At 36.6% G+C, this 20313-nt stretch overlaps 5 protein-coding genes across 5 annotated transcripts; 4 read left to right on the top strand and 1 right to left on the bottom strand. All coding sequences in view use genetic code 12, as the record gives it.

The window, feature by feature from the left end:
• Nucleotides 1-547: 547 nt before the first annotated feature.
• ROM2 (Rho family guanine nucleotide exchange factor) lies at nt 548-3487 on the top strand (the record flags this gene model as incomplete). Its single annotated transcript, XM_007374919.1, has 2 exons — nt 548-952; nt 1109-3487. The coding sequence occupies 2 exons, from the start codon at nt 548-550 to the stop codon at nt 3485-3487; spliced, it is 2784 nt and encodes a 927-aa protein (XP_007374981.1).
• A 215-nt stretch (nt 3488-3702) lies between these two features.
• FEN12 (fatty acid elongase) lies at nt 3703-4837 on the top strand (the record flags this gene model as incomplete). The annotated part of the gene is made up of 1 exon (XM_007374918.1): nt 3703-4837. One exon carries the CDS (start codon nt 3771-3773, stop codon nt 4731-4733), a length of 963 nt encoding a protein of 320 aa, XP_007374980.1.
• Nucleotides 4838-7557: 2720 nt separating this feature from the next.
• STP4 (Stp4p) lies at nt 7558-8955 on the top strand (the record flags this gene model as incomplete). Its single annotated transcript, XM_007374917.1, has 1 exon — nt 7558-8955. One exon carries the CDS (start codon nt 7605-7607, stop codon nt 8790-8792), a length of 1188 nt encoding a protein of 395 aa, XP_007374979.1.
• Nucleotides 8956-9711: 756 nt separating this feature from the next.
• SPAPADRAFT_136550 (uncharacterized protein) lies at nt 9712-10431 on the top strand (the record flags this gene model as incomplete). Its single annotated transcript, XM_007374916.1, has 1 exon — nt 9712-10431. The coding sequence occupies one exon, from the start codon at nt 9712-9714 to the stop codon at nt 10429-10431; it is 720 nt and encodes a 239-aa protein (XP_007374978.1).
• A 63-nt stretch (nt 10432-10494) lies between these two features.
• On the bottom strand, nt 10495-20274 carry TOM1 (E3 ubiquitin-protein ligase; the record flags this gene model as incomplete). Its single annotated transcript, XM_007374915.1, has 1 exon — nt 10495-20274. The coding sequence occupies one exon, from the start codon at nt 20272-20274 to the stop codon at nt 10495-10497; it is 9780 nt and encodes a 3259-aa protein (XP_007374977.1).
• Between the last annotated feature and the right edge of the window lie 39 nt (nt 20275-20313).

Below are 20313 nucleotides of genomic sequence, written 5' to 3'. Positions count from 1 at the left end.
GGGTTTCCCACAGAAGAATAGGTCGGCACTGTCCCTTTCCACCGCTCCCGGAAATAGTAGGCGCATTATTTCTAGTGTTTCAGTTGCATCTGCGGAAGCTTACCCTCCTATTAATGCTCCTTATCCTATTGATGCGCCACTACAGTATCCACCAGGAAATGCACAACCACCTCCACCTTTACCATACCCAACACAGCACCAACCGCAATTAACATCATCATCATCATCATCATCGTCACAGCTGCAACAACAACAACGAAGACCCCCTCATCGTAAACCTGCTCCTGGTAATTTACCACCAATTCAAACCAACCAAGTGTACAATGAAGGATATGGAAGGAGAACTGTTTCAACGCCAACAGGTCCTGCTCTGCCATCATATAACAATGAACCAAAGGCTAAGTCTTTGTCATCTACTTCGTTGAAACAAAGAGCATATGAACAACCACAACCTACTACTACACATCGACATCTGTCAAGTTCAGGAGGTTCTAATACATCACTTCCTAGAAACTACTCATTGAATAAATCACGATCATTCTCTTCTATGACCAAGCTTTCTTCCTTATCAACAAAGAAAGGATCATCGACCTCGATTGCCAATCAAAAATTAGAAAAACATCAATCAATTTCGTCTACGAAAACATTGGTTCATCCATCTCATGGTCCAACAGTTTATCCTGCATTGTTATCTGAAGTGGCTAAAGTATTTAAAGAGCAAATGCCTCGTGATACCAGATTCACCAAGGATGGATTGGATTATTATGGCTCCTTCACAGGTAATATGGCGGTTGACGTGATTGCCAGAATTATTAGAACCAATGATCGAAATTTAGCCTTGTTGTTAGGAAGATCGTTGGATGCGCAGAAGTTTTTCCATGATGTTTCCTATGATCATCGATTGAGAGATTCTGCTAATGAATTGTACGAATTCAGTCATGTCTACAATGGCGTTGATTACTTTCAAGAAGAAAATGGTGGGTCCTCAAGCAATGGTAATAATAGTGCCGACAATTCCAAACATGGATCATTTGTAGATGGTGCTCAATTGCAGCAATTAATGTCTGAAGAGCATATCCAAAGTTCTCCAGAACTTCAAAAACCTAAGGAGTTGACTGCAAGTCAAGAAACTGGTGTTAATGGTGTGTTCACAATTTTGACGGATTGTTATTCTCCTACCTGTACAAGAAACCATTTGTGTTATAGTATTGCATGTCCAAGAAGATTGGAACAGCAAGCAAGATTAAATTTGAAACCTCAAGGTGGATTAAAGAGAGCTGTATCTCGTCTATCATTACATGAACAAGAAGAAAGTGAAACTTTATGGCATAAGACTGTTCCTCAATCGGTTTTGGATAAGTTAGATAAACAAGAAAAGACAAGACAAGAATTGATTTACGAATTTGTCTATACTGAACGTGATTATGTCAAAGATTTGGAATTCATGGAAGATTTCTATATCAGAAAATTATCTGTCCTTCCCATCATTGCTGAGAATCAACGAGAGGCATTTTTACGTACTGTATTTGGAGGTGTACATGAATTGTTAGCATTGGGAAGATCGTTTAGTGAAGCTCTTACGAGGAGACAACAACAACAGAAACCAGTTGTTGAAACTATTGCTGATGTGTTTTTGGATTATGTGGGCAAATTTGATCCATTTGTTATTTATTCTGGTAATAAAGTGTTTGCTACATTTGAACATGAAAGACAACAACAAGTCAATCCTAGATATTCAGCTTTTTTAGATAAGGTTGAAAGACAAGCTGAATCTAGAAGACAAGATTTGTCATCATTCTTGATCAAAGGTGTGCAAAGACCAGCAAGGTACCAGTTGTTATTAGCAGGGATTTTGAAGAACACCAAACCAGACTCTCCTGATTATAAGAATTTGGTCAAGGCAAAGGAAGAAATTGAAAAGGTTTTAGCCAAGATTAATGTGCAAACTGGTATAAGTACTGATAGACATAAAGTTATGGTATTGCATAGATTATTGGGAAGACAAACATTGGAGAATAGGTTTAACTTTAGATTGAAGTATAGTGATCGAATCATTTACCAGGCTACCCTTAGTCGGAAGAGAGATAACGAAAAGATTGACTTGTATATTTTTGAACATGCATTATTATTGGTGAAGCACAAGATTCAAAATAAACGAGAGCAACACAAAGTTCTTGAACGTCCATTCTTGTTACCATTATTGTTTGTTAATAGTGGATATGAAATTCCTACCATGAGAACAATCATGAATACCAGATATCATAATTCATTACTTTCTGATGTCTCATTAAAAAGTCAAAGAGCTGAAACTAATTACATTGGAAACACCTTGAATTCATCATCCAACGCCAAATTCCAATTGAACTTCTATGCATTGGGTAGTAATCCAGTTCATCTTTCTTTGTATGCCGAGGATGCAGCAATTCAAAATCAAATTTTACAACAAGTTAGTCAACAGCAAAAGAAATTGATTGATAATAGTGATTTGTTTTCCTTGACTAAATACGAAACTAGAAAGTTTCAAGGTAATAATAGAATCAATTGTGCTGTACCTTGTTACGGTGGCAAGAAGTTGTTGTATGGAACAGATTCTGGGGTGTGGGTTAGTACTGTTCGTTCTATTAGCACAACCTCTAATGAAAAGATTTGTTCTGATCCGACCTTGGTGATTTCAAAAGTATACGTCACTCAAATTGAAGTTTTGGTTGAATTTAACAAATTGTTGGTGTTGAGTGACAAGAGTTTGTATGAATTTGATTTGAACTGTACTGACTCCTTAGATCATGTCAAGAACACTAAACTGGGTAAATTATTAATGACCCATATTTCATTCTTCAAGATTGGTATTTGTGATGGAAGATTAATTGTATGTGGTGCCAGAACCGGTGGACAACATTCCATTTGTATGTTTGAACCAGCAAGTCCTCATGATAAGAATCAAAGAAACAAGAGTAAGAAGTTGGAGGTTCAAGAAATTTCATTTAGCTCTGATCCAATTTCAATTTCATTCTTGAAATCGAAATTATGTATTGGGTGTGCTAAAGGATTTGAAATTGTTACTCCAGATGGTAAGACCAAAGAATCTATTTTGGATGAAGCTGATCCTTCGTTGGATTTTGCTACCCAAAGAGAAAGTGTCACACCATTGGCCATCTACAGAGTAGGTAAGGACTTTTTATTATGTTACGCGGAATTTGCGTTCTTGATCAATAGAAATGGATGGAGAACTACTCACGACTGGGAGATATTCTGGCAAGGTAACCCACAAAATATTGCCCTTTTCTTCCCCCACATTCTTGCGTTTGAACCAGGATTCATCGAAATTAGAGATTTGACTACTCAAACCTTGTTACGAGCCTTGGCAGGGGAGAATATCCGATTTTTACATTCCAATGAGCATGAGGCTATGTTTGCATGTGAAGAGAATGGGTATGATATTATTGTATCTATAGATTTCTTGAATTTGAAGCCCAAATCTCCAAATTGAAGATTGTCTACGTGTGTTTTTTTATATATATTATAGTTAAATAAGTTTTATAAGAACGTTTTATAATGAACAATTAGTAAAAACGCAGCCCAGTGTAAGTTGATGCAACCATGAATTTCAAGACGCGTTACAATTTGCCGAGGATCGTTGGACTCAACGGCGACTCAAAACAACACACATGGAAAAAAAAAATTTTTTTTTTTTTTTGTTGACAGGTACTTCGTTGGCTTAAAACCTGAAGAGAATCATCTCCATATTAACCACAATAATTCATACTTTGAAAATGGTTGTTGAAATAACTTACCCTAGTATTGAACGTCCATTTGGTCTTTACTTATGGCCAATTTTCAACAAGGTATTTGAAGGCGTTATCGGATACCCTGCTGATGATTTTGAATTTATTCATCATCAAACATTTTTGGCAAACGGTTGGCATGCCATCGGGATCATAATCGCCTATTACATCGTCATCTTTGGCGGAAGATATGTGATGACCACTTTCAAGGTCCCAGCATTGAAATTAAACTTTTTGTTTCAATTACACAATATTGTCTTAACTTTGTTATCCTTAAGTTTGTTGTTATTATGTATTGAACAATTAGTTCCTATCTTGTATCACCATGGTTTATTTTATGCTATTTGTCACAAGAACGCATTTGCTCCTAAATTGGTTACCTTGTACTACTTGAACTACTTAACTAAGTATCTTGAATTGATCGACACTGTTTTCCTTGTCTTGAAGAAGAAGAAGTTATTGTTTTTGCACACCTACCACCACGGTGCCACCGCTTTGTTATGTTACACCCAATTAACTGGATCCACCTCTGTTGAATGGGTTCCAATCACTCTTAACTTGGCTGTGCACGTTGTCATGTACTGGTACTATTTCTTGAGTGCCAGAGGAATCAGAGTTTGGTGGAAGGAATGGGTCACCAGATTCCAAATCATTCAATTCTTGATTGATTTGGTTTTCGTTTATTTCGCCACCTACACTCACTACGTTTACAAGTACTTCCCAAGCTTACCTCACATGGGAGACTGTTATGGTAGTGAAGTGGCTGCTGCTTACGGTTACTTGATCTTAACCAGTTACTTGGCCTTATTTATTAGCTTCTACATTAAAGTTTACAAGTCAGCTGGTAAGAAGAAGGCTGCTGTTGCTGCTTCTGAAGAAAAGGCTGCCTCTGCAACCACCACTTCTGCCGCTACCGCTGGTGAATCCAAGGTTAGAGCCAGAAAAGCTTAAAAATAGGAGTAAAAATTGAGCATAATCAATGTGGTCTTGGCGCGCATTGAATGTTCCCGCTAATGATAAAATAGTATATAAGCATTAATACATAATAATTTCATAATAATTTCACCAAGAAAAGTTGCATGTGATTTTGTGGCATAGTTTACGATCGGAACGTTTTGGAAGACCAAACGGCACGATAGCTGATACTAGTAAGAAGAATACAACGGGTATTGGCGAGAGTCGGTCGGGCTTTCAGTTGCTTTCTAACAATAAACGAGTAAATTCTTGCTACAAACATGTGCATCACGAGTAATTTCTGCGTTTTTTCGCAGCAGCAATAAAAAAAAATTTATTGGCAGCTTGCGGTGGAATTCTGTACGATGTGAAAAAAAGATCTGCCAACATTTGTTAGATCTCAGCAACTATAACCTTTATCTGTATACAAAATCATTCACTAGCATAATAATTAAATGAATTAATTTCAAAATTGTAATCATAAAATATCGCGGCCCTAAAATTAGCTCATACTTCCCCCACCTGTTACTAACAATTAGGTAATAATTTCTCAGCATCGGTGTTAATCACTACTGCCGTGCACAACAAACATTCGGCTGAAAGCCAACAAAAAAATAAAATCATGCCAAAAAAAAAAAAAGAATAAAAAATAGAGAGAAAAATATCTCAATATTTCCTGCATGAATTAATGTTATTGTTCCGATTTTTCCGGCCCGTCCGTATTTTTCGGAAGAACCTATGCGGAGTTAAGTCACGTGGTTTTGTTTAAATCAATCTCCGAAAATAGCTATTTGCAATATTGAATGGATATCACTTAGTGGAGTAACAAAGGTTGAGATGTGCTATTGACTAGAGTTGAATACAAGAGAATTAGTTGATGTGAAGTGATAAATTTGCTGGATAGTGTTGCTTGAGTTAGACATTTGAATGCTAAATTTGCAAAAAATTATACGAAAACCAACAAATATCTACATTCTCTGCAAATTCCTATTTACTTCTTTCCTCTTTCTCAATAACCGGTAAAGTTAAACTTGCTACTTGATACTGGCCACGGGTTTATCCTATTATGTAAATATAGAAACATTAAACAATAATAGAGGCGATGTTTAAAAGCTTGTAGTTAATACCCGATAATATTTTTAGGTTACAGTTAATAATGTTAACGCATATCAACGACCAGCTATTTTTGAACGGCACGGCGATCCAACATATGATGGAGAAAGAGGCTGAATAGAGTTGAGTTTGCGATTGCGGCCGCGGTGTTTTTTTTGTTCTCTAACTTCGGGGTTAACTGGGATTTATGACGTGGTGCTACAACTTGTTACAAGCGTACGGCTCCTATTTTTAGGTGAATGTTTTGATATTTACGTTGAAATTTTCACTGCATTGATATTTTTTGGGGGGTAACGTAAAATTTATTTGGAGAATTGAAACAAGGGTAACAAATATGTGGGGCAATGTACGTCCACTAGAATGGAGTGAGGGGCACACACACATACACACACACACACACACACTGCTTGACTGTAACACATAAGATCAGAGCTAGATCTGGTAAACTCGGCTGTGACAAATAAAAAAAATCGCACACAAAATAAAAACAACCGTTCGAAAAAAAATGCACTCAGATTAACAAGCTACCCCTATTCCTATTAAGGGAGGTTTTTTTTCATTTTGCGACAGCAACTAATTTTTTGGGTTTCTTGAAATTAAGTGGATTGATCTAATCGTAGAGTAACATGTTATGATGTAACTATTACCATTTTGTGTAGTTCAGCAAAAGCAATTAATTTGCGTCGTCGTCATGATTTTAATGTGATTATCTACTGACGTAAGTCACGAACAGTGACGATTTTATTTTGGTAGGGCGCAAAATAGGAGATGCGGGTTGAGATAATAAGCAAAAAAAGAAATTATGGTTGTAGAATGACGTTTGCCTGCGCGGATTCGCCGAGTTTGCCATGCTGATTAGGTATAGGGGTAGAAAAAATAAATTATTAATAATGCAATACGGCTGAATAAATGGTGCGGATTAGCCTTTTTTTTTCCTTAGCTCGATGAATTTTTGGTTTCTGCCGTGGGGTCCGGAGAAGCATTGTTTCAAAAATTAAAACCGATAATAATAGGAGTAGTCCAATAATAGGGGGGGGGGGATGTATTGTTTATATTTGCAAGCGCGCTGTATACATGAATACAGCCGATCGAGAGCAACCGCATTTGCAACTATACCAAGTTGACTATGAGACTTAAGGTACATTTTCACCTATTTTGACTCATTGATGTCAAGGGTATTGCTTATACGAAGATCCAGATGATGATCACTCAACAGGTATGACAGAAGTGCACGCCTCACCAAAACGCAAAAGGTTAAAAATAAATCGATCCGGTGCTATCGAAACGGTCATCGATAACCTGCATTTGAATTCTATCCTATCGGATAAAATGCTTACTATTTCGTCACCCCATTGACATAACCCCGTGAATTACAATACACAACACCGGCGATAAACCTCGAATAGGAGTTATCTTCGTTCTCCAGATTAATAATCAGCTCGAGTCGTATCCGTGTCTTCCTTTTCTTTGACACATATTATTAATGACCTACTAATTTAAGTCCTAATCCCGATTACAAAGGTTTTTTATCAGCCGTATTTTTTTATGTATGGATGCAGGTAGTAAAGTTTCTTTTTTATTTTTTAGGGGCTCCAAAAAAAAAAAAAGAATGAAGACCCGACGAAATTCTGGTTTGGCCCCAAAATATGCTTTTTTATATAATATAGAAAGGTTTACCATATTTTTTTTTTCTTTTTCTTGGACTTATAGACTTACTTAGTTGTATGAAACTTATATAACAAGATGTTATCAATCATGCACAATAACGCCAACACAAATGCCAATAACTCTGGTCAAGTACCAGATCAACATCAACCGCAACCACAATACAAAAACAGTTTATTACCATACTCCGTAGTATCACAACCTCCACAACAGTATTATCCTACCAATAGATATAACTCACCATCTCCAACCATAGTAAACCAAACACAGTCACCACCACAAGGAAATGGGTTCAAATTACCTTCCATTCATTCATTAGACATCCCAGCATTTCCAACCACAGCCACAAACAGTACTTCACAACCAATGTTCCAACAAAAGTCTGGGTTCCATCACTTACCTCCATTCCAATATGGTAACAAATCACCAACCTTGTTGATCCCAAAACAAGAACAACCACAAAGACAATTGATGAGCCCAGTTGCATCACCATATTCCAATAGTTCAGACATATTATCCAGATCTAGAAGTAGTTCTGATCCTATCATGAAACCAGAGGTTATCATGTCATCTCCTTCTCCATTAAATCAAAGTTATTTACAACAAGCACAACCACCAGTCATCATGATGAATAACAGTAACGGTACAACTCCATTCACCATGAGTTACAACAACAGTGTTAATTTAAGTGAACCTGAATCTTCATCTTCCCATGATGAAATGTCTGGTTCCAACACCCCTATTACTACTGCATCTTCTTCACCTACACAGGCCAAGCGTAATTGGAAACCAAGAAAAAAGAGACAATGTCCAGAATGCAAATTATTCTTTTCCAATTTGGCAACACATAAGTCCACTCACTTGAAACCAACCAGCCGTCCTCACATTTGTAAATACTGTCAACGAGGATTTGCTAGGCCAAATGATTTGTTCAGACATGTGAAGTGTCACTGGAAAGAGATTGGATCAGACAAGGGACAATTCAAGTGTCCGTTCAAGTATGTTTCGGATGGTAGTGCTACAAATGATCAACAGCCTATTCAACCAGATCATTGTTGTCATAATACCGGGATTTTTTCCCGTTGCGATACCTTTAAGAATCATTTAAAGGCTATCCATTTCCAATATCCAAATGGAACTAAGAAGGATCAAAGAATGAAAGTTAATGGTAAATGCAGAATGTGCCAACAAGAGTTTTCTAATGTTGACGATTGGATGTCTAATCATATTGAGAAGAATCAATGTCCATTTACTATAAATATGATTAAAAAGGTTTAGAAACGTTTTATGAAAAAATTGCGGGAGTTTTATTTTTTGGTTTTATTTCATGAGTTTTTTTTTGGGAGTTTTCTATAGAAAGTTGTTATTAGTTTAAAAAAGTTTAGAAACAGTTTATTATTATAGGAACATTTGTAAATTTCAATATAAATAGTATTTAGGTAAAAATTCAATCTGTAGAGGGGGGGGTTACTGAAAAGACTTTGTGAGATAATTATTTACACTAGTTCCACTGGCGGCACAGGTGGAATAAGTTCCGGCAGCCGATAGTAAGAAAATAAAAAAAAGCTTATTAACTCCGGTGAGAGATTTTCGCAAGTGGCGAAGCCTGTTGCGAAAATTTTCTGGTTTGTTGGGTCTCGCGCGCGCGGAATAAGTGTCAATACAACCGAATGCTCCGAGGCAATCAAATGCCTATCGCTATCAGCAGTGCTGGACTAAAATCTCTTCTTGGCATTTAAAGATATTTGTAATATAGTATAATACTGGCCAGCCAATGAATTTTACAACTGCCATGTACTCTAGTGCAAGACCCTGGCTAGCCAAGACTTCTACGACAATGTTCTACATGATTTAGAGACTAATTTGCCTGAATCATCCGATGTTAACTCCGTTCTAGCCACAGCCACCTCCAACAGCTACATGCAGGGGAGGAAGAGGAGAAGGGGGGGGGGGGGACTAAACTAGACATGGTAAGATTAGTTAGCCAATGGAGAATCGTCCTCTAATCGACTAACAATAGCCTATCAATTGGATTCTACCCGTGACATGGAACAATACATATCTTCAGTTTGCTAGTTTGCCCAGAGCTGCCAAATTTCTCTCTCTTTAAAAAGGGTATAACCGACCCTGAAAAAAAAAAAAATTCTTTTCTTTTTATCTACATCAATAGATAGACCCCTACCTTAGATTCCAGCCAATGATTGCCAAAGTCTTGAAACTAGGGTTTCTATTCCTATTGGTAACTTCCCACAAGACACTTCCATTCGCATATGTGGTGAGATTCTACTATCATGCCATCCAAGGATTCTTCCTTTCGCGCCTCAAATATCTCGCTACTAAATCAAATTCGTTCGGATATAACTCCCCCAAAGATCTCTTCACTTGGGTGACTTTGCGCTCCCATGCATCGCCTTTGGAAATCGATATGTACATGCATAAGCTGAATTCAACATATTTCCTCGACTTGGATATCGCTAGAACAAAGTTGTTGACGAGATTACTCCAAAAGTTTTGGTGGGCGTGCTACGATAATGACCAAGGGAAATTTAAATCGAAACACACATTAAGTAACATTCCTTATACGCCCGTTGCTACCGTACAATGTAGATTCATCAAAGAATTAAAACCATTTCAAAAGTACGACATAAGCTCAAGAATTTTGGCTTGGGATGACAAGTGGTTATTCGTCTTGTCTAAATTTGTAACCAAAAAGAAGGGCGAAGAAGTCATCAATGCTATTGCATTGACCAAGTATGTATTAAAGAATGGCAGAATCACGGTGGCTCCAAAAGAATATCTTGAAATTTGTGGGTTCTTGAGTGAAGAAAACGACAAGATCAACCAAAAGAACTACCAATTGGTTACTTCTTTAGTAGATGTACAAGATTTAGAGAACGTTGCCAAGGTAATGGCATAGTGTGCTACATAGACAATCTTAATATAAATAATGTATTTAAAACAATCTAATACTTTACATACTCTAAGCTAATCCAAATCCTTCATGACCTTCAGTTATAGCCATCAACAAAGAACCTCTCAAAGTTTCATAACTTTCATAAGCAGGTAAATCAACTTGGTTGAAACATGTATGCGATGAAGGTAATCTATCAGTTGAACCATAATCACGATGGATACTAAATTTACAAGTACCACTAGCCCCACTCAACTCTTTAAATCCATTTAATGGCACCTTAGAAGTACCAGTTGCAAATTGCAACAATCTTGCTCGTTCTTCATTATCAAACGATTTAACAGCTCTCCAGAACCATTGAATTTGAATACTTGATGGAGAATAGTTATTATAAATAGTGTTGCTTTGCCAATCACTAACATTGATATCAGGTAAACCACTAATCAACAATTCCAATTCTTGCTCATCAAAAATGGCAATCAAATCCTTGGGAATAATTTCATGGAATCCAATCAAAAAATTATCCATTTGTTCTTCAACAGAAGTTTGTAGTCTATATTCAACAACCTTCTTGACATATTCCTGTTTGTTCTCTTCAGTTACAGGAATGTTCCTACCGTTAGGAATCAAATCAATAATCTTGTGTTCACCATAGTCATCAGTCTCAACCGAGAAATCTTCTGTGATAACGTCAGTAATATCATTCTCCAACATCCACATTAACGATTTAGTATATTCTAAATCTAACGATTCCATATCCTTTAATGATTGTTTCTTACCCAAGATTTGCTTGTAAACAGCTCTTGAGAAATGACAATCCAAGTAACAGTTATCATAAATTGCTTTACCAATAATTCTTCCAATAAATTTAAAGAATGACAAATGCTCTGGATTGATGTATGAAGTTCTATTAGGATGGAATGTGGTTCTATCAGCAACAACTGGAGTGAACAATGCATAATCAGGGTTAAACATCTGTCTACTCAAAACTTGATACCATTCTCTAGTAACACCACCAGCATCGATACCTTGTTCTCCCTTGAAATTAATTTCCAACTTGGAATTTCTAAACTCGTCCCGAGATTTAAAGAATAAAGAACGATAAGAGTCCAAAAACACTTGGTCACGACGAACATTGACTGATAACTTGGAATTTTCCTTCTTATCTTGATGCAATTTCCTGTCAAAATAATTCTTTTTATTATCAAATTCCAATACTCGTGGATTTCTAACCAACATTCCAAAAGGCCCACTCATTAAATTAGGATTAACTCTAACCATTTGATTGAGGATTTTCTTGTGTTCATCAGTAAAGGAGAAAAATAACGACTCAATTGGCTCCTTAGTAAAATCAATCTTTTTAGCTTCGTACTTCAAAATTTCCTTCAATGGCAATTCCCTCACTTTACTATGTTTACAAACAACCATCAATGCTTCAATAAGCGGCAACAAAGCATTGGCAACATTATGTAATTGTGGATTTTCTTCTAAAACCCGTAAACATTCACTCAAGGCATCCCAAAGAGTACCTAAGGCCAATTTCTTGTATAATCCCGTCAATTCTTCAATTTCATCCAAAGGTTCACTAGTAAAACTCTTGTCTTGTTGTTTTCTTTCTCGTTCTTTAGTTTCAAACATATAATCCAATGCAGTTAATATTCTCAATAATTTAGCTTGATCAGATGAATGAGCACTGAATTTAGAAAATGATTTACTTTCAGAGCTATAATTGGTTCCACGCAACTCCTTGGTCAAATTATTCAAGTCAGTTATAATCTTAAACCCTAAAGTCGAAGCTTGGTCAGATAATTCCATAGAGAATGCCTTCTGTGCATTGGGCAACACAGATAAATTTTGCATGGCACTGATAGTTCTTCTAAATGTTGTATTGGAGCAATCATTACCAGTCAATATCTTAATTATTTGTCGATAGTTTTCTTGACGAATAACCGGAAGTTGCAATGGCAGAGATTCATTTTCATGTTCTTTCAAAACTTGTAATGGACGAGTAGATACTTGAAGCACTCTGGCAAGAAGGTCCAAAAAGGTTTGATCTTCGCGAACAAGAACATTATCAAGCAATCTCAACAAATGGTTCAATGCAAACTTACCCTCTTTCGTGGAATCGCCTAATTTAACAAATGTCTTATTGGCCTTTTTCGTGAGGAATACATTTTCGTGTTCCGTCAACAAATAATATCTCAAATGACTATTGCGTTCCAATAAATAATCAATAGCTTCAATGATCTGAATACCAACGGATATTTGAGTAGCACCAACGGGAATTCCATGCTTGGATTTAATATCCTTAGATCCATTTGCTCGACTGCAGACTTGAGTATAAATCTTTTCAATAGGACGTTGATTTGTAAAACAATCATAAACAATAGCAATTAGCAAACTCATAATTTCAATTCTACTTTGCTTATTATGACACAAATAATGCAATGAATGATAAACATGTTCCCTTTGATTAATTGACAATGGTGAAAACAAAAGTCGAATCAACGCAGAAATACCAGGACGATCAACCAAAGGAGTGAAAAATACCTTCTTCGATGGTTTCTTTGCACTAGCAGCAGTACTTGCACGACGTGATGACGACAGTCCACCAACTTCAAAATCCATAAATTCATCTTCATCTTCACCTTCTTGATCTCCAGTTTCTTCATCATCGTTCAAACCTTCTTCAAATGAAGCATATCTTCTCGTCATGGCTTCTTGCTGAAGAATTTCGTCTCTAATATGTCCTGGTAAAGCTTCCAAAAAGTCAGGATCAATTTCACGAGTTTCTTCACCAGTACTGGTAGCATTTGCTCTTCTTTCTCTAACATATTGAGTGAAAACTTCTTCACGCATATCTTCTGGTAATGCTTCAATGAAATTACGATCGATTTCAGTACCTCCAATATCAACATCACGATCTCCAATACGAACCATGACTGGTTCATGAGGAGGTGCATTAGCAGCATTCAATTCGCGTTGTTTGGCTTCCTCTAGTTTCTTTTTGGCTTCTTCTTCAATCTTCTTCTTCAACTTCTCTTCGCGTTCCTTGCGGATTTTCTCAAGCTCAGATTGCTTCTGTTTATATAATGCAATACTATCTTCTTCAATTCTATTGACAATATCAGGAATAACCCTTAACACCAAATCATTCTTGTCCTTCTTCTCCTTTGGATAAAACATCTTGAAAGCATCTTGCCAACGTTCTCTAGTTGATTTGATATGCATGCTCTCACCGGTTTCATTTCCTCTACGTGGTCTCAAATGTAACATATTATCAAAGATACGGCCAATTGGATTGGTTGCAAACAGATCTTCTTGATCAGAAACTTCGAAAGTGCCTCTAAACCCACCTTCACGGAATAATCTGTCAAATAATTGTGCCAATGCAGGTGAAGTTCTATCTAACTGGGACAACCCAGCTTGATCCAACAATCTTCTGACTCGACCACCTTGTGCAGCATCCAACGTGACTTCAATTTCCAGGATTCCCTCATTACTAGAATAACCATCTGATTCATCATCAGCATCTAGATCAACGGATCTCTCCACTCTTCCCATGGTAGTAACAGCAGATTGTTCATCAGCAATATCTTCATCACTAGAATAATGGTCACCATCCTCAAGCTGTTCAATCCAGCCATCCAACTCATCTTCATCATATTCACTTAAATCACCCTCATCTTCGTATTCATACAATCCTGATTCAGAAGAGCTTCCCTCTTCACCTTCGCCATCTGAATGAGAACCCAAATCCAATTCATCAATAATCTCAATATCATCAATGCTACTATCTGAAACATCTCCATCAATAGTACCATAATATTCGTCATCCGAAGCATGCTCGTCATCCATACTAATTTCAACATCGTCTTGATCTGAATCAATTGCAGAAAGTTCCGAAGATTCATCGTCCGATTCAATTTCTTCTCCAGATAATACTTCCAAAGGACCTTCTTCATCATAGTACATATCTGAATCCTCATCTTCACTATTGAAATCAACATCATACATTCCCAAAGTAGAATTACGGAACAAATCAGGGGTTTCTTCTCTATCATCAACATCTTCAGGCATTATATCATCGTCATCATTCTCACCTTGATTATCACCAGCAAAAAGCTCTTGAAAATCAACCTTACTCTTTCCCAACAATGAAAGCGGTTTGAGACCAGCCTTGACGACTCTCTCAATATCAGGAAAGTTCAAATCCAAATCAGCAAGCAAGGAAGTTAATAAATTGGGAACTTGTTTCTCAATGTAAACCTTGGAAATGTAAAATTGATCAAATTTAATAGCCCTATTATTCAATAAAGGACCGGCTGCATCCCGGAACTTAGTAGATACTAAAAGCCCAGTTAATTCAAACAAGTCAAACAATTTTCCATAACGAACTTGGGCCAAGTTATTCAGCTGAATAGTGTCTTTAAGAATTTTGGTGAGCACTTCAACCACATATCTTCTAATAAAGCCCAAATCAGGATCTTCCTTCTTGGCATCTGGATTATTGTCTTCATCAAGGATTGGAGTGGATGTCAATGCAAGAAGTGTCATCTTGGCAATTGAAGAAATAGCACAGCGTCTTTCATATTCGACTCCTGAAGACTTTTCCAACAGATGGGTAGGAACTAATTGATGGAAGAAGAAGTTCAAGGAAGATGACCGTGGTTTCAATGGATCATTTGGTTTCATCTTTTTTGAAAAAGTCAAAAATTCAAATTTGGCCAACTTATAAGATCCCAAAAGTTCAGTTATGGTTTGAATAAGGAAACAACCATATCCAAATAATTCATTAGAAAATAAATCTTCCTTCTTTACTTCTTTGGTTTCTGGAGCTTCAACGGGATCAGCAAGCCAGTCACTCTTGACAATGCTCATTAATTCATTGAGAAGGATATTCATGACAGTAGGTGTTTCAATTCGTTTAGGTTGACTTTCTCCAGTAGTTGCATCGGTCATTTTCACATCTTCTGTATCCTCTTCAGTCTTTTTAATTTTCTTGATTGGAATTTTATTCAAAAAGAATTCAGATCCACTGTAACCCTCCAACCTAACATCCTTGCACAAAATATCCTCAAAAGCTTCCGCATCTCTCCAGATCAAATCTGATTGATCCTTTAAGCATAAATAAAGATCTTTGACACGGGTAGAAGTAATGTTAAAATAGTTTGCCACATCAAAATTTATTAAGTTTCTCTTGACTTCAGGTGTTTCAAAAGCATATCTTAAAATTAATACAATGGATGTTTTCAATGATTCCAGAATTGGCTTCTCTTTAATTGGTGTTCTTAAAGTTTTGATCAAGTATTTAACAACTTCACTTTCCCTAAGTAATTGGGAATATTCTTGATTCTTGGCGTACATTGCAAGCACACGGGCCAAACTATTTGCAGAATTTGAGTTTCTAATTTCCTTAATTTCAATGAGCTGCTTGAATATCTTCAATTGTATATCATCATCCAAACGGTAATAAGTGTTAGATTTTGAATATCTTATGCTCTCATGTTTGGTTTCACTAGGTTCAGGATCATCTTTATACACCAACAATGCTTCCAAAATAGACATCAAGAATGGGAAAAATGATTCATTTACATATTCGTCATGCAATATTCCCGAATGCAATACAGTTGTCATATTTTCAAAAATACCCCGAAAACTGTTGAAATCTGCATTAGCCAGGAACAAAAGTGAGATCAAATGCAAATAAACCCCAAATGCACTGGAATTTTCTTCCTTTCTCCATTTCAGTATGCTAACCAAAAATCCTAATCTAGTCACCACCTTATCAGTTGAGAATGTCGCAAATAATTCAGAAATTGGTGCAACAACTTTTGGAAACTGGGTAGCAATGTTTAACCACTCATCCACAAACATGTCTGAATGTCTTTTCTTTTCGTCAATAATCTCCTTAGATTTTCTATAGGTGGGGAAATCAACACTAAAGTCATGATCATCGCTTTGTATTTCTTCACTAAACTTGTCCCATTCTTCCACAGTCAAATGCATTTGTGGACAATCAGTATAGGTCTTATTAACAATATCCTTCAAAACAAGCCCATGTTTGAAGAAATGGTTAGCTTGTGATTCCGACATACCAAGGGAAATCAAATAGGCTACTTGATCAGATGGTGGAAAGACGTTTCTAACATCAAATGGGATAAATTCAACTTCAGAAGACTCATTTTTACCACTGTAGACATGTTTAGCAATATAAACCATTTGCTCAACTAATGGTGATGGAATATTGGCAGCAGTAACTCCACTACCATTGTCAGAAATCTTTGAATTTAAACCAATGGTTTCTTCCAACAATTTAAATGCAATTCCCCTAATTTGGGTAACTAAACTTGAGATTATTTTGCTTTCAACATCACTCTCATAACCACTTGCAAAATACAATTTGGGAAAAGGTAAGAATGTAATAATTTCCGAGTTTACCGACTTGGCAAAGATCATAAGGACTTGACTTAATGCATTTTTGACAATACTACTTTCGTGTGTACTGATGTATTTGAGTTCAGCAGTTTCCTTGGCTACAAGTGGATCCATAAGTAACAACTCATTCCATAATTCAACCGCAATCTCTTGTAAGCTTTCAAAATACCCGTTTTGAAATAAAGAAATAGCAAAAGAAACAAGAACGGTGTCTCTAGCTCTTTCCTTCTGGGATAATATATATAGCACCGAATTGGAAAGATTCAAAATATAGCAATACTTGACATACTTGTTGGTGAATGGTCTTGAAATTGCCGAAGCAAACACTTTTCCCAATTCTATGATAATCTCCACACCATCTCTCCTCATTTCGATGTCAGCAAAATCTTGTCGCTTAGGTGTACATGCCCGAGCAATGCATGCTAGTATTAATGATATGTAACTTTGGAAATAGTAACTGAAGAATCTAATTTGTAATGTATTCTTGAATTTGGCACTTGTTCCACTGGATTCAGGTGTGTCCTTAGAAGGTTCAGTTGCATGTATCAATAATGGTGGACTATCGGTAGACACAATCGAAGTAAGTTTCAGTACTTCATCGGGGATGGATGAACGTATAATGGTTTCTTCGAGTATACTTCGTTCCAAAAGCAATGCCAAATCAGAAATAGTCTTGAGTCCATAACCACCAAAATGCTCAATAATTTGAAGGAATCTTTCTTGAAACATTAATCCCAAGTTTATGTAAATTTCTGCAATCGCATACAAGATTGTATTAATTGAATTCAAATGTTGGAAAAGCAAGGTAGCTGATTTCTCATCCAATGTTGCAAAATATGATTGTTCCGTGCTGCTATATTGAATATAATTCTGAACTTCGTCAAGATCAAGCAATTCTTTCAATTTATCCAAAACGACCGGCAATCCATAATCTCTCTTCTCATCATCAAAATACTTCAATATTCCCATCAACGACGAGATTCCATTGGATAATAAATAATCATAAGGAGCATTTTTCAACGTTAAAAATTTAACCCAGGTTTTAAACTCAATCTTTTGAATAGCTTCAGGTCCCCATTGTCCACTATCTTGAAGTAAACCACCAAGGAAGAAGTAGACATTGTCAAGCAAATATGCATAATCAGAAGTGTCCCAGCTTTCAATTTCCTTTTCACCATCTTCATTTATTTGAGATGGCTCATCTTTGCTCTTGTATAATGAACCAATTTTGGACGAATAAAACTTGACACCACTCAAACGGTCATCGACGTACGAACTAACATTTTCAATCAAAGATTTGGTCTCAGCAAGTATTACAGGTTTCAAGGATGGGAAATGTCTTCCCAATTCATCAAAGGAACAACCCAAATTGGTTGACATGTCAGAATTCACCAATTCCTTGGCATTAGGTAAGTTGTAGAAAGTTTTGAAATAGGTGGATATGATCTTCTTTTCCTTAATCTTTCTCAACCCTTCATTATTCAAACAGATTGCTCCCAACACTTCAGGTAAACTCATTAATAACTCACTAGATGGCAAAAACAAACTTTCATAATTGTCTAAAATAGTATCTATTACTTTGGCCTCATTAAGGATTGAGAATGCAGTTGGTTCATTATGGATGATGTAAAACACTGAGTCAACAGTGGATGATAGAATCAATGGTCCAAACACATGGGGATGAGTCAAGATCTTGTTGAAACTTTCCAATAATGGTGAATCAAATAAGTTTCTTAATCTATCACCAACGTCAGATTGGATTATATCAGCAACTAACTTCATCAAATTTCTTATATAATTTGCCTGTCTAAATGAAATCGTATAATGTACAATCGCATTCTTTGGCGGTCCACCTCCATATTCAGGATTCTCCAATGCAAAATCAACTTCATATCCAATTGCTTCAATCAAAAGATTGAAACCATTATTGGCCACAAAATCATCCAATGAACTTGGAGACCCAGTCAAATATATCGCGATTAAATGTGAAGCGGCAGAACAAGACCATCTGTATTTTGTATGCAAATTCATAAATGCCATTAAATCATTTAAAATACCACCTGCTGTAAGTTTTTGTATCAAGCTCTTGGTATTGATCATGTTTCCTAGCATATTGAAGAAATGAATATAACCTTCTTCAAAATAGTCATCATCCTGTTCCTTGACCATCTTGCAAATATGCCTTATCAATTGAAACAAGACTCCATGACTGACATTACCACCCATGCAACGTATAATATCTCCACCCCATACTCGCTTCAAAGAAATGCATTCAAGGATTCTGATTGCAGTAAAATGAACATCTTTAGGAACTCGATCGATATTCTCTGGCAGGACGGCATCCACCAAAAAACTGAAAATATATGGTTCAGCCTCAAATAACTTCGAAGATGTGTTTTGCACATTGAACATATTACAAGTAAAACCAACAGCAAGACATTTGATTTGTAATAACTTTTCTCTGAGCTTCATTGATTCATATGATTTGGTATTGAATGATTTAGCAACAGCAGCATGCATGCCAAAGTTGAACCAAAATTCCTTGGGAATAACCTCGGCAGCTTTATCATAAATTTGCTCCAATGTGAGTTTTCTTACAACATCTTCACCCATGGTAAACGTATTCAATCCTTCAGAAACCACCAACTTTTGCGGCTTTTTCTTGCTCTCCTTTTTCTTACTAGCTTCTGTCGTAGTGGATGCATGACTTTCTGGCTTTAGAGGAAGTAATGATGATTTGTAATACTGGAAATTTATATACTTCCACTTACTAGGGTATTTCTTCTTGGACGTTAAAGTATCCACGAAATTAAAATGATCACCGATAATACTAGACTTTTCATCCTTCTTTTGTATGTTTGCTTTATGCTGTTGTTTCACGGCGCTGTCCACAGGAACCATAGGAGGGTAAGACCTGGCAAGTTCCAACACTTTTTGTTTGGTTGATTTGGGGGCGGAGTACTTGGCATTGTTATTCTGAGCAAACTTTTCAGCAATCAAAACGGCAACTTCCAACGCTTTCAATCTAACATCCACGGTGGGGGTGTTTATTAAATCAAAGACTCTCTCGCTGCTTGCATATATCAGTCTGTCAGAACAATGCTCCAAGAGGGTATGTGTGAATTGTAGACACGCAATGATGAGTGATTGATCTTGAAGGGATATGATTTGTAGCTTCACAAACTCGTCATTCAAACCATACTTCTTGATCATCTCTTCAAATATCAGATCCATTCTGTTCAACACGGGGATCCAATGCAATAGATCACCGCGTGGTCTCTCCCATTTCAAATTAGCATTGAGTCTGACTGGCAAATCGCGTAATTCACAATTGGCCAAATCATCAATCAAAGATTTCAATGGCTTTGCCATCTGCATCAGCTCAATGTGTTCTCTTTTCTGAATAATCATGGTGGGGTGGTTGGATTAGACTGAAAAAGAGCAAGCGTA

The sequence above is a fragment of the Spathaspora passalidarum genome, assembly GCF_000223485.1.
Source record: "Spathaspora passalidarum NRRL Y-27907 unplaced genomic scaffold SPAPAscaffold_3, whole genome shotgun sequence".
Classification (NCBI taxonomy): domain Eukaryota; kingdom Fungi; phylum Ascomycota; class Pichiomycetes; order Serinales; family Debaryomycetaceae; genus Spathaspora; species Spathaspora passalidarum.
Note: the sequence above shows the minus strand (reverse complement) of the source record. Positions and strands in the feature narration are given on the sequence as shown.